The sequence below is a fragment of the Dipodomys spectabilis genome, unplaced genomic scaffold, assembly GCF_019054845.1.
Source record: "Dipodomys spectabilis isolate Male_0828 unplaced genomic scaffold, ASM1905484v1 ptg000263l, whole genome shotgun sequence".
Lineage (NCBI taxonomy): Eukaryota > Metazoa > Chordata > Mammalia > Rodentia > Heteromyidae > Dipodomys > Dipodomys spectabilis.
The window spans coordinates 2,069,622-2,084,693 of NW_024870940.1; the positions used below are offsets into that span (position 1 = coordinate 2,069,622).

Consider the following 15,072-nt stretch of genomic DNA (forward strand, 5'->3'; position numbering starts at 1 on the left):
AAATTGCAGAAGACACTAGGAAATGGAAAGACCTCCCATGCTCCTGGATAGGCCGACTTAATATAGTAAAGATGGTGATACTTCCAAAATTAATATACAAATTCAATGCAATTCCTATTAAAATCCCAATGACGTACATCACTGAAATACAGAAAACAGTCCAAAAATTTATATGGAACAACAAAAGACCTAGAATAGCCAAAACAATTCTAGGGGATAAAGACAATATGGGAGGGCTATCCATGCCGAACTTCAAACTCTACTACAGAGCTATAATCACAAAGACAGCATGGTACTGGCACAAAAACAGACCCGAAGACCAATGGAACAGAATAGAAGATCCAGATATAAATCCACAGGCCTACAGCCAGCTGATATTCGACAAAGGAGCCAAAGACATACAATGGAAGAAACACAGCCTCTTCAACCGCTGGTGCTGGGAAAACTGGGCAGCCACATGCAGAAAACTAAAAGTGGACCCCAGCCTATCACCATGCACCAACATCAACTCAAAATGGATTAAAGACCTTAACATTAAACCTGAATCTCTGAAACTACTGCAGGACAGAGTAGGAGAGACACTTGAACTAATAGGCACAGGAAGGAACTTCCTGAACAGAGTCCCAGGGTCACAACAAGTTGGAGAGAGACTCGACAAATGGGACTACCTTAAAATAAAAAGCTTCTGCACAGCTAAATCTATCGCAACTAAGCTAGAAAGACAACCAACTAATTGGGAAAAAATATTTACCAGCAATATATCAGACAAGGGGTTAACATCCTGTATATACAGGGAACTCAAGAAACTAATCCCTCCCAAACCTAACAAACCAATTACTAAATGGGCAAGGGAACTAAAGAGGGACTTCTCAAATGAAGAAATAAAAATGGCAAAGAAACACATGAGGAAATGTTCATCATCCCTGGTGGTGAAGGAAATGCAAATAAAGACAACCCTGAGATACCACCTTACCCCAGTCAGAATGTCCCACATCCACAAATCAGCCAACGACAAATGCTGGAGGGGATGTGGAGAAAGAGGAACCCTATTACACTGCTGGTGGGAATGTACACTTATACAACCACTTTGGAAAGCAGTCTGGAGGGTCCTTAGAAAGCTAAAGATTGACCTCCCTTACGACCCAGTCATACCACTTCTAGGCATCTACCCTGAACAACAGGAACCAATATACAAGGACACGTGCACCTCCATGTTTATTGCAGCACTGTTCGCAATAGCTAGGATATGGAAACAACCTAGGTGCCCCACCACAGATGAATGGATCCAAAAATTGTGGTATCTATACACAATGGAATATTATGCAGCCATTAGAAATGACAAAATAATGGCATTTGCAGGGAAATGGATGGAGCTAGAAGGAATCATGTTGAGCGAGGTAAGCCAAGAACGAAGAGACAAACGGTACATGGTCTCCCTCATAAGTGGATGCTAAATCCAAAAGGTTAGTGATACGACAAAACTAACAGGACTTAAGAAACAAAGAACTCCCGCTCATCTGGTTGAACCACTACTAAATATCCTCATGCTGCTGATCACAAATATGGTATATAACATGTGAACACTGTTATATATTACAGACTGTGGTAGACAATTTGCTCCAGGGAAGTTAGAATGAACTTGTGACTTTGAAATTATGTAATCATTTAATCACAATCAAAAAAAAGAACCTCGGGGAAGGGAGGGAGGGAGGGGATGGTAGGGGGAAAACAATGGAGGGGGTAACAATGTTCAAGAGGAAGTGTACTCATAACCTCACTCATGTAACTGTAACCCTCTGTATAGTAGCTTTACAATAAAATAATAAAATAAAATTAAAAAAAAAAAAAAAAGAAGCCATGTGTCACTTCACAGCTGAGATGAAAAGCCCAATGTGCCTCCACGCTCCCTCTGCCCACCTGTCTATCAAGAGCTGCTGGATTGTTCGGGGTTAGGACCTATGGCTTTCAGAACAGACACACACTGTTCTTAGGTTAGAGAGACCAAAAAATTCCAGAACTGTCCTTTAGGTCCAGAAACACACATCTGTAAAGAACATGGCCTTGGATGTCTGGCTCACAGGGTGACCTCCACAGTAGCCTGTATCCGTGGAAGGGAAATGTCTGTCGTAGAATAAGTATCTTCTTCCCCACGAGCAAGTGCAGAGGTGACATGAGCGCTACCATCTGGAGATGACAAGTGAAATTTAAGGTGGGAAGAGACAACTGAACTGAAATCCTAGACATGGACAAGACAAGCCCTGTTCACCATGGGACAGGATGGAATCCATTCAGGAGCCCCTCATCTGATGAGGGATGTGTAGAGCTGAGGTGGACACACACAGTGGAAGAGCACTCAGCCATGATGAGGATGAGATGTTTTGCAATGAAATGGAGGGAGCCAGAGATAATTGTGTTAAAGGAAATAAGCCAGACTGAGAAAGACAAATATTGACTCTTGTGAGGAATGCAAACGGGGGACTGAGTTTGAAAGCAGATGGAGGAGAGAGAACAAGGGGAGGAGCTGAAAGGGGCAGATAAGTATGACCATCACATGCTATTCACAACTATGACCAACAGAATAATGAAACCTTTAACATTTCTTTTAAAGGGGGCAGGGGGTGAGAAAGGGTAGAATAGGTGAAGTGGAATATGAGGAAAGATCATTGGAGGCATGTGCAGAAATATCCATTGTACAACCAGTAACATTAACATGAGAAATCTCCCAAAGCAAAAAACAACTAGATTTGGGTCCAGGCAAATGTCTGTAATTCTAGGAATCAGAGGCAGGAGCTGAGGTAGGAGGTTCATGGATTTCAGCTCAAGACTCTCTATCAAGTAAGTCCCACAGTTGCTGCAGAAACAGTTGGCTACAGTAAGACTGAGGTAGGAATCAGGAATCTCCATCTTCTGGGTTTCCAGATTCAGGGTTCCAGACTTTCCAGGTGATCTTGCTGGGCTGGGAAACAAATATGGACACCATAGATCAAAGAATGACCCTCAATGAAGGTGGTGAAGGTCTACAGTGGGACCAGGGCCGGGGAGGGCAGGATGCCCTCTGTGCTTCATCTAACTGTGCTGATGCTGCATTTTGGTCTTTGCCACGACTCTTTTAGCATTGGAGAATTGGGAACAGGACTTTTCCCTTCCCCATCTCAAGGCAATTGGGTGACACTATTTTCTGGGCAAGTGTAGTTAAATAATGAATGCTAGGAAATCTAGTTGTTTGGCGCAGGCACTGAAGCTTAAGCAAACAGCTCAGGCTTTCATCCATGATGGGTGATGTCGAAAGTGAGCCAAGATTTTGCTTAAAGGATTTTTTTTCCTTCAGATCCTGGTTCTTCCATCCCAAAGAATATTGATACACCACAGGGTATCCATGAAAAGTGTGTGCAGAGTACTTGTGACACAGGATGTATTTGGGGCAGACAAAGAATATCTCAGGCAAGTGGAGGGTAATCATGGTCGGCTCATGGCCCCCAGGTGTGGAAAGCTCACATGGCTGTGGCTTCAGTCCAACGAACCCAAGACTGGTGTTCTGCTAAGCTCAGGTCAGGTGAAGTCTGACCCAGAGAAGAGACTCGCCCAGCCCTCCATGCCCAGGGCAGTGACTGAGGCCTCTGAACCCTGGGCAGCAAGGACTAGGTCAGTCCATGTCACACACCTCCAGCCAGCACCAGGCTCCATGGTCAGCCAAACATGGGCCTGTGTCTCCTGAGCTCATTGAATGAAGCATTGTTTCCTTTCCTTCTTCTCGAAACACAAAATGTAAATAAAGGCAGATGGAAAAGCGGGAAAGACTGTGATGACTTTATCCTCAGCGTTACCAGCTTGATCAGAGGACCGCCACTGGACACACAGACCAGTCCTGGGAGGCAGCACTGCACATGGAGGAGCATCAAGGGGGCCTTGAGCGCTGCGCCCCATCGCTCCCCGTCACGTGCAGGGAGCGGCTCTGGGCCGACCATAAATACAGCGATGCTCTCCTCCCCTCAGCTCCCGCTCTGCACCTCCAGGTCACTGCCAGCCATGAGGACGCTCCCTCTCCTCACTGCCCTTCTCCTGCTGGCCCTGCAGGCTCAGGCCCAGTCTCTCCCTGAAAATGTGGAGGAAGACGCATTGCAGGAGCAGCCTGGGGAAGGGGTCACCATGGCCGTGTCCTTCACTGGACCTGAGAGGTCTGCTCTCCAGAAGGCAGGTGAGAGAGGGCAGATAGTGTGGTGGGGCCTGGAGAGGAAGGAGGGAGCCGGCTCTGGAGTCAGGCTCAGGAGCCTGGTCCAGAACCACCAGGCCCACCCAGGTGACCTTGCTGCTCTTCTCTGTCCTTGCTGTGCTCATTTGTAGAAGTGACAGTGAGAGTCACCAGCCTGAGACCCTTCCTCTACAGACTTTGGGCTCCAAAATGTGTCTTTGGAAGTCACTAGGGAATAGCAAGCATAGAAGCTCATTATAGAGCTAAATGGATTGATATAGCTATAGGGAGACCATCCTGCCTTGAATAAGAAAATGTGTGGAGTGCTGGAGCTTGTGCGGGAGAGTTCTTAGTGGGTCAGAGGGGAAGGGCCTGCAGACACATGGGGTTAGAGGAGAGTGGGGGTCTGGGGTGCTGGCCCTAAGCAGCACTGAGCATGTTGGCTGTGAGTTTGTCCACATGGCAACCTGCCCTGAGCCTCCTGTGTCTTCCCATGCTGCCCTTCTCCACCACCCTGAGCCTCCTGTGTCTTCCCATGCTGCCCTTCTCCACCCATTCTGAGTCTCCTGTTTCTTCCCCATGCTGCCCTTCTCCACCATCCTGAGCCTCCGGTGTCTTCCCATACTGCCCTTCTCCACCATCCTGACCCTACTGTGTCTCCCATGCTGCCCTTCTCCACCCATCCTAAGCCTCCTGTGTCTTTCCATGCTGTCCTTCTCCACCTGCCCTGAACCTCCTGTGTCTTCCCATGCTGTCCTTCTCCACCATCCTGAGCCTCCCGTGTCTTCCCATGCTGCCCTTCTCCACCATCCTGAGCCTCCTGTGTCTTCCCATGCTGCCCTTCTCCACCATCCTGAGCCTAGTTTGTCTTTCCATGCTGCCTCCTCTGTCTCTGTGTCTGCAGGCCCACGCACGTGCCGTTGTCATCACTGCTGCTGCCGACCTGGAGAAAAGGTGTCTGGATACTGCATCCAAGACGGGAAGACATACGTGTTCTGCTGCCGCTGAGCACTTAGCACAGAGACCAAACACCCCACTTCCTCTGAGACACAGAGGGAGCACCCTCATCCCGTACTTAGCCTCCATTGTCTTTATCTATAGCAAATACATTCTTTGAAGCAACTGATCTGTGTTTGTGATTCTTTGAGTTGTGCTGTCTCTCCATTAAGTCTTTTCTCTAAATTATATTTCATTTTGTTGTTAAGCTGCCATAAACAGGGGTTTCAGTTACATAAGTAAGGTAATGATTACAGTTATTGTTGAACATTGTTACCCACTCCTTTGTTTTTTGCCCACTATGTTCCCCTCTTCTCCCCCTACCCTTTCACATTCCCCAGCAAGACTTTTGCAGATTAAAGTAACAGACTATTTGATTATTTTTTATTTATTTATTTTTTTGGGTCCGGTTGTGGGCCTGAACTCTGGGCCTGGGCGCTGTCCCTCAGCTCTTCAGCTCAAGGCGCTCTACCATTTGAGCCACAGTGCCACTTCCGGCTTTTTTTTCTGCTTATGTGGTGCTGAGGAATCGAACCCAGGGCCTCATGCATGCAAGGTAAGCACTCTACCACTGAGCCACCTTCCCAGCCCAATAGCTAAAGCTCAAATTTTTTTTTTTTTGGTCGGTCGTGGGGCTTGAACTCTGGGCCTGGGTGCTGTCCCTCAGCTCTTCAGCTCAAGCCGAGCGCTCTACCACTTGAGCTACAGCGCCACTTCCCAGACTATTTGATTAAAGACTTAAAACAAAATTTTGGCTCCACTTAGAGGGGAATTCAAGGCTAACAGTTCAGAGTGAAAGGGTTAAGGATCTCTCCTCTTTGTGCCTACACATCATTTGGATTCACATCCAAAGGCTTTGTCCATGGGCAAAAGAAATGAGCTTAAACAACCAAATTCCCTTGGCTTCTCAGGGAAGCCGCCATGTTTCCCAAACGTGTGAGTGAGCAGCTCCAGACCTATCCTCTGTGTCTCGGGCCCTGGGATTGTGCCTGGTGCAGGGAGACTGCATCCATGAACAACAGCAAAGGTTGTTCCCACAGCTAGAATGCCTGCCAAGAGCCTCAAGTACCCAAGTCGGCCTGTGGTATCTGGTCCATCTTCACTTACACAAGACAAGTTCTATTCCAGAGAAAACTGTCCTTCACAAATGACAGGAATGACCACTCTAGTGCCTGTTTCAATCACACAAAACTGAGTTGCCCTATACCGACTATGTATGTGTCAGCACCTATGCAATCTAGGGTGGAGGGGAATCCTGGATCAATGAGGTAGTCACAGCTGCACACAGCTGGCAGTCTCCAGGGGACTTGGACAACATCCTACCATCACACCCTGCAGGTGTGAAGGGCTGGGGATGGGTGAGAATTCTCAGGTCTGCACTGAGGTCTGTGGAGAAGGGGCATTTTCCCTGTGCTGAGTCTACTGCATCACATGACACACACCACCTGCTGCTTGCCTCTTTCCCTGGAATGTTTTCTTCTTACCTCCTCAGAGATTAGGCCTTCCGTATGTGAGTCTTGCAGTCTGCGTTCCCTCCCTTAGAGCCCAAAGCTCTTTGGTGTTCCTCTGCCATGACCACAGGCCATGCCCTGGTCAGGAGCAGCCAGCGCACACCTGCTTACCCTGGGACAGGCCTTCCCTGTGTGATTCCACAGCATTCTGGGAAATGGACTATGTCAGGTCACTCTCTGGTGTTTCTACATGTCAGACTAATGATAGAATGTCCCCTTAAATCTTAGATTAAAGACAGACCACAGAGTGCAGAGATATAGCCCGTGTGCCCAATGGGCTCATCTGCTGTCTTGAATACGATGGTGTGAAGCATGTCATCACACACAGAAGATGGCTATGATGATAGGCACACCAAGACCCCCATAGAATTGCCTTCCTTATTTCTCCAGGTCTGGTCTGTTCTGAATCATGCACAGGTCTGGGCTCCCGACTATAAATCTACCTGCCTGAGAGAGCCTTGTCCCCGAAGGAGACTTTCTATAACTATCTTGAAATGCAGAGATCCAAGGACATAGCTCCTTCTTTTGTGGAGGTTAGTGGCCTAACCTCAACAAGCACCAGTTACCAAATGTGCGTGGCACAATCACATTGACCAACCTCCCTACAACCTCCCCAGTGCCTCCTACCATCTAATCCTAGACCTTAACAAATCTCCTGCCTAAGTTTCCAGAGCTTCTCCCAACCGCTCTCACGATTGCAAATGCTTCAGCACATTGCAATAGTGTCTTCCATTCTTCCTTCCCATCTTTGAACATGTCCATGCAATTCTTTTTGTAAAAGGAGTCTTTGTTTATAAAATTGACCTATTAAAATAGTATAAACTTATCATATGCAATGTGGTGTTGGATGCATGTATATGTTATTCAGCAGTCAAATTGGAGTAATCCATGTATCAATCACTTCAAATATTATCATTTCTCTGAGCTAAAACATTAGCATTGTCTCTTTTAGCTATGTTGAAATAGACATTGTTATTGACTGGGGTCTAGCAGTTGTGAAACAGTTCACCAGAACTCATTCCTCCAATCTAAGTGTGATGTTGCACCCTTTGCTCCATCCCTCTCCTTAACTCCCTAGACACATCTGGTCTAAGTTACAATGGTTCCACATTTGCATTAGGAGGAGGTTGGGATGTGTGGTGTTCACACAGTAGCGAGAGCACTTGGTGCTTACCTCCAGCACTGAGCTGTGCATGGCTCTACAGTCCAGTCACCCTAACACGGCAGAAGCTGTGGTGGGTAAGGCAGGAACTGCTGCTGTCTTTTCCTATTTTCATGTTGCACGTGAGACTCTTTCAACAAAAGAGACCCCACTGAATGAAGACTGATGGAGAAATAACCACTGGTGTCTACCTAGACCTGGCCAAGACTGCCTGAGAGAAAAGAAATCCCTCTAGGTGGGGGCCTTAGAGGGCAGGGTGCTCTGGGACCCCACGTAACACTAAATTGCTCAAATGCTCTTGCACCAGAGTTCTTTGATGCATGCAACAGAAGCCAGCCTCCAGAAATGAAGACACCGCTGATATCCCATATATAGGGCGAGTCTTTGTCCAGGGAATGTGCAGCTGGGGTTTCATCCTGAGCCCTGACGCAGAACTTCTCTCTGCCCATCTCTGCTCTCTGCTCAGCTCAAGCCTCTGTAAGTAATGGGAACTTACTTTTGACCTTCCATGCTGTGGTTGGGGCATTGAAGACAACCTGCCCTGTCCACTCTAGGAGCACACCTTGTAAGAGCTCACACTTGCAGAGCTCTTTGGGAGCTTGTCAGGTCTCTAGGGGCTGCAAAGAGCATCTCTACAGGCCCAGGTACTGGAAAGCTCAAAGCTTTGCCTGAAACCAATAGGTCCCAATTGTTATGTGGGGTTCACATATTAATTGACTCAGGAAACATTCTCCCAGTTGGAAATATAATGTTTTGAGGTTTTCATTCACGTTAAAAAAATCTGTTTTCATTTTTTCTGTTGGATTATGTTACCTGTGTATATATCCTGAGAAATAATCTATCATCAGAAGAATGCTTTGCAAACATTCTCTGCCTTTTCTTATTGCTTCTTTAAGTCTGTTGTGCAGATGTTGTGTGGACAGGTACAATCCGTGTTTAACTTTTGCTTTCTGGCCATAGCTTTCGTTTATAGGTGGAAGAAATCACTTCACAGATGCCCTGTGAAGAAGTTACTCTCAATGATGTCTTCTAACGATTTTCTGAATTCAAGTCTTGTTTCAGACTTTAATCCCCTTGATTTGAATTCTAGACACAGTAGGAAAATTTTCTCAACATTTCGAATATTTTGATGTAGATAGTGCCACTCATCCCTCCTTGAAAGATGCATAATTGAATATTGTATTCCAACTCTTTCCCTAACATCAAAGGGCACGCCATCAACGCTCGCTGAAGACTGTGTGCCTGTGGATCCCATACAAACCCCACCAGGATCCTGCTTGGACTCCACACCTCCATCGGGGGATAATTCCCTTGACATTAGCAATGCTATTGCCTGCTCATTTGGATACTGGACTGATCCCAGACTGCACCTCCACACAGTGCAGAGTTACTCACAATTCCTCTGAAGTTCAGAAATGAAAAAATTCCTTTTTTGCGTGAAGTACTGGAAATGTAAAAAACAGAGAAGTAGTAGTTGGTTAATGTGAGAAAGACATAGAAAGAGCTCTGAGGTAGCTAATCACAGTGATCTAGTTGAGCAGTCCCCAGACACACAGAGTAGTGTCAGGATGGCACCGTGGAGGGAAGATGGGCCTTCCAACGACTTGGGGAAGGATGGTAGCCTTGGGATGGTGGCAAGTGTCTTCTGGGAGGATCTGTGAACCTTCCTCACAGATCTTTCGTTGCAGGGGACCCCTGTCTCCAGTGCACTCACTTCCTGCCCTCCCGTCCCTAGGAGACTCATGACCATGAGGACACTAGCTCTCCTTGGCGTCCTTTCCTTGCTGGCTCTGCAGGCCCAGGGTGAGCCTCTCAGAGTCACGTTTGAGGCAGCTGCAGCCCAGGAACCCCTGGAGGGAGATGGCCAAGTCCCGTCCATCTCTCTGTTTCAGGATGACAGTTCTGTGCTTCAAGATTCAGGTGAGTGAGGTCATCAAGACAGAGACCAGGGCTGGAAGGAAGCTGGAGACTCACTGAGCAATCCAGTCTGCAGCAGGTCCTACAGCAAGTGACAGGAGACACTGTCATTTGACTGTCTCTTCCTCTTCTTACTGAATGGTGACACCCTAGTGACGATAAGGTGACCTTTCTGCAAGGCCTGAATCCAACCTAGATGTGTCACCATCACTATGTTCAATGCAAGAGACGAGCTGTCTCTGGATGTTAGTGAGGAGGGTTGCTCTTAGACAAGCGTCTCCTCCATTTATGATGAGCTCTGTCCCTTGCAGTACATTTGTAGCTCCTTTTCCTTCAGTTCTATTTCACAGCCTCTCCTTTTTGCTTGAGGCTGGTTTTGGACTGTGATCCTCATCCCTGTGGCTCCATTGAGCCATCATATCAGCTTATTGGTGAGGCAGGTGAACTGTTAGCTATTTCATCCAGCATGGCCTCACACCCCTGTTTCTGGGTCTCCTGTCTATGGGAGTGGCCAGCATGGGTCACCATCCACAGCATGGTGGGAGGGTCAGGTACTAGATGGAGACATGTGGGTGTGTTTGGATATTTGTGGGCTGCAGGGTGGACACCTGGAAGTGAAGTTAGCTGAGCCCTGGTGCTCACTGCTGTAATCCTAGGTCCTCAGGAGCCTGAGAGCTGAGGATTATGGTTGAAAGCCAGGCAGGGAAGAAATGCCTATGAGTTTCTGATCTCCAATTATCTAAAAAATATACAAGTGTGGTTCAAATTGTAGAGCACTAGCTTTGAGTGACAAAGCCAGGCAAGAACACTGAGCCCTGAGTTCAAGCCTTAGGAACACACACAGGTTAAGAAAGAAGAAGTGAAAATAAATGAGGAAGGGTTTGGAGTGTGTGTGTCACTCACTCTTGCGTGTGTGTTGACTTGTGGTTATTAATGCTGCGCTCTGTGACACATGGACACAAGCAACCCCTCTGTTGGCTGCCTTGTCAAAACTGTCAGCGCTCACTGCTGTCCAAGGTGCCAGCTGACTGATGCTTCCTCTGTGCCCCCAGGGGTCCAGGCCGGACGAAACTGTTACTGCCGAATAGGAGCCTGCCAGGGTGGGGAACGCACTTTGGGCACCTGCATTTACCGCAACCACATCTACAGATTCTGCTGCTGAGCCTCGTGTGCAACAGAAAATGAGATTGTAATCTTCTCTGAAAGGTGGTGTCTCCCAGCCCATGTACCCCATTGCTTTCCCCACCCTAAATAAATCATCACAGAAAGGGCAGCGCATTTGATCTTTCCTCGCTGGTGTCTCTGTCCTCAGAGCTCTGAGCTCTGCAGCCAAGCCCCAGCCTCTCCATCACACTCCTGCAGTCCAGCTCTGGCTCCCACGCTGACCTCCGTGAGGAGCTCACAGTCTCCACACATGTGAGAACACAGAATGGCTCTGCGCACCCCTCCCCCTGCCCTGCTCTGAGCCCTGCCCTCATGTGCACTTCACCTCTGCAAAGGCAGTGCCAGCCATTGTGCACTTCAATTCAAACAGTGACAAAGCTATCCCTCCTCTTAGGAAATCACATCTACTTAGGCAAAGCTTGGGAGAGAAACGGAAAAGCACAGATCACCTGCCAGCCTGCACAGGCTGCTCCGTGTCAGGTCAGGAAGTGAACACAGTGTCAGGAAGGAGGAAAGCTGAGAGTCCCATCTCCCCACCTCTCCTGAAGCCCTGTTTGCTAGAGGGAGAGCTGGTGTCCAGAAACAGAAATCTACTATGGGCAATTCCCTCACTGCCCTCCACGCCTGTCTGAGCTGTTGGGATTCTGACTGTTCGGGTGAGACACAGCCACAGCTATGCACCAGGGTCACACAGAGAAACAGAGTCAGTGGTGTGAGTAGCCCTGCGTCCCCCTCCGTGCTGGCCACACTGAGGTTGGCAGGACACCAGGCCCTTTGTCAGGTCAAGGAAGGCACTGGTGTGATTTGCAGGCTCAGCAACAGGAGCACAAAGCTCAATCCTGAGAACCTGGCCTGATGGAGACTCGGTTCTAGGCGACTCTGTATCTGGAAACCCTGGCTTTAGCACTGTGAAAACACCAAGCATTTTATCCTCAAGAAAAACACATTGATTGGTCATGTTAGGTTTTATCTCCCTGGGGGAAACATCAGACAGTTCTCAGCATCTTTTATTCTGCTTTAAATAATGATTCCAATCCATGTGTGACACCCAGGTCACACTGCTTCTTTCAAGTAGATAAAAGTGCTGATCCAGACCGAGGCATGTTATTCTACCATCTGCAAGGCAGAGCTTTCTGAGCCCCAGAGCAGACTAGCAGGTGAAAGGCTATGTGATGTCCCGGGACTCAGATGTAGAATGGAGAGACCTCCCCCAGAAGGTCCCACTTCACGGTCCTGGGGAGATTTCTTTTCATCAACTATCTGCAAACATCTCTCTATATTTATCTACAAGATGTAAATAACCTCATTCATTCAAAGAACCACTATAATAGAAATTGTTCAGAAAATTTCCATTCATAATACATATATATCGCAAGAACGGTGTAATGGTAATAAATATAATATAGTATGATAGTATTATATATGGTACATACTTTGTACCACATGCTAATGTACAAATTAGGCGTTATTTTTTATACATAATAATTTTACAGAGCAGTATGCAGGTTCCTCAAAAGACTCCACAGAGGAGTTCCGGGAAGATGGTGGAGGAGAAGCTGGAATCTGAACAAGCTCTTGCATAGAAAACAGTTTCAGAGTTCCAGTGAACAGTCCCAAGCCAGAGAATCACACCAAGTGTGCCATCACAGGACAGAGAGTTAGTCAAGAGAGGGGAAGCCAAGCAGACACATCTGAGCAGCTGCCGCTGCGGCGGCAGGGTCGCAGCGGCGACCACCGCCGCGGAGGCATACCTGAGACGCAGTCCGGGACGAAGGAGCCAGATGCAGCGGACGAGTGGATTGTACTCAACACCAGCAAGAACCGACAAGGAGCGGACAACTTCATCCTGCACTTTGCAGACCAGAGACGACCCGGGATCCAAGACTCCGCGTGAGTAGAAGCCCCACTTCCTCACTCCTTCTCTGGGAGCAGAGGAGGGAAGGCCACCCCTCCCCCCCCAGCACCGGTGATCTCCATCTTGGATACCGACAAAGCTCGGAGGAGCGGCTAGCTCCAGCTCAGCCCTTGGAATAAAACGAGTCATTTAGCAGGTCACAAGAACTTAACGGCGAAGTGACCTCACAGACTCAGTTCCATCCAGGGAAAAGTCACCCAGCTCAGGCGCCAGCCATTGGAGTGGCTCTCCTCACCGGGTAACCAGAGCCAGAGGCTGCCCCACCCTCTAGCAGCCACCACAATCAATTGAAAAACAGAAACCCTGAGAATGGCTCCAGGCTGGGTGCTGTGAGTTTTTTTTTTTCACAAAATAGCCCCAGGGAAAAGCTACTGTTCGTTGAAAGGCCTCAACTCTACCCAGAACCTAGCCTCATCACTGCATCCCCCTCTTTTGTGATTCTCAAAGCAGATTACCCTCCCAGTAAACTAACCTGGGAGGGGGATCTCAAAATCTTGGGTAAAGCAGAGCATTTTTCTGCCTGTTCCAACAAACTGACTTAAGAAACCAATCAAGCCACAGGACCTCAAGCTGACCAGAGACTCCAACCAGACTCTGATTACAGACAAAAGGGATATACAGGACTTTTCCCACCCCTCCCCCCCAAAAAAAAAAAATCAAAGAACTTTTTTTTTCTTCTTCTTCTTTTCTTTTTTTTCTTTTTCTTGTTTTGTTTTTTTTTCATTTTTTTGTTACCTTATATATATATATAAAATTTTTTTTTGCTTTTCTAAAACTTTTATTAATCTTTAATTTTTGCCTCTTCTGAAAAAATAATTGTTTTCCATTAACTTTTTTTTTTTTCTCCTCTTATAATTTTTATTTTAGGAATACGTGAATGTGTGTTTTCTTTTCTTTTCTTGTCTTCTTTCTCTTTTTCTTTCATTCTTAATTATCTTTTTGTTTTTTTTTTCTAGCTCTACTGAACTTCTGATCTTTTCTTCTCACTTTCCTATCCTTTCCATCTTTTCCTCTTTGTTCATCTTTATGTGACTTAACTCTTGTCCTGCACATCCTCAGATAAACCCGTAGTTAACCAGTAGACCCTATCCCCCATTGTGTACACACTTAATCCACAAACTTATTACTCAATTCAAAACCTCTGAGACTTAAATTCATTAATAGCAGTACTACCTCTTTATACCTATATAATATTTTAAGCATTTTTTTAAAGTTTTTCTCATCTCCTCTATGTCCCTCCCTTTCTCTCAACATATTCATATTCCTCTATAAATAGATGGTCTTTTAATCTCTAAAATAACATTAATTTTTACGTTTCTATTTTATTTTCTGGTCTCTTTTCATTCCCCTTTCCCTTTCTTCTTTTTCTCTCTCTCTCTACTTACATCCTACCCAACCTATTTCCTGCATTGTGATTAGGATATAGTTAACTCTCCCTGTGCCTCCCCACACCAATCTATTCCTATTTTTTACCCACATCTCTCCCTAACCCTAATAATTTCTGGTTTTCCAAATTCTTCTCTGCGGTTCGAAGTCCTTTAACATAAAGTTGTTTGATGTCGAATAGATGTATCTGTTGAACTAGATTGTATCTGTAGACTATTGACTGTACAAATGCAAACTTTGGTTGATGGTTGCCTTAAGATAGTGTTCTAGCACAAAACTGGTGCTATCTTCATCTCAAATGGTCAGAGTAAGCCGGAAAAACACAAGAAAAATGGCAAATTCGGGTATCTCAATTCCCAATCCTGATAATCAGGGGTTAGAACAGATAATGAATAATCCAGAGGAGAGTTCCCAAACAGCTCTACAAACACTGCTGGCAAACATGATAAATGAAAAGTTTGACAACGTACAAAGGACTCTGTATGAGCGTGATAGGGAGAGAGAGGAGGCATCCCAGAAGTTTATACAGGAATATCATAAGCGTGAGGAAGCTACTCAAAAACTGATACAGGATTTGCGTGAACAACTTGAGAATACTCAAAGAGAAAGAGAGGAATGGCGTGAGCAGGCTGAGAACACTCAAAGAGATCTGCAGGAATCCCACGAACGGGAGGAAGCTAATCAAAGAGTAATACAGGAATTGAGAGACCAGGTAGAGAACACACAAAAATCACTAAAGGCATTCATGGAATCCATTAACAAAGAGCTGAAGGAAGTCAGGGAGACCACAAAGGGAATGCTGAATGGAACCCAACAGAAGGAATGGGAGCCC

At 46.5% G+C, this 15,072-nt stretch overlaps 1 protein-coding gene across 1 annotated transcript; it reads left to right on the top strand.

The window, feature by feature from the left end:
* Nucleotides 1–8,241: 8,241 nt before the first annotated feature.
* On the top strand, nt 8,242–11,053 carry LOC122125297 (neutrophil defensin 3-like). Its single transcript, XM_042699896.1, has 3 exons — nt 8,242–8,335; nt 9,594–9,778; nt 10,828–11,053. Exons 2-3 carry the CDS (start codon nt 9,601–9,603, stop codon nt 10,935–10,937), a joined length of 288 nt encoding a protein of 95 aa, XP_042555830.1. The 5' UTR covers nt 8,242–8,335; nt 9,594–9,600; the 3' UTR covers nt 10,938–11,053.
* The last annotated feature ends 4,019 nt before the right edge of the window (nt 11,054–15,072 follow it).

Coding starts and splice junctions, on each gene's coding strand:
- LOC122125297 (XM_042699896.1), top strand. CDS start 9,601: ATGACCATGAGGACACTAGCTCTCCTTGGCGTCCTTTCCTTGCTGGCT. Junction 9,779..10,827: donor TTCTGTGCTTCAAGATTCAG/GTGAGTGAGGTC, acceptor CTGTGCCCCCAG/GGGTCCAGGCCGGACGAAAC.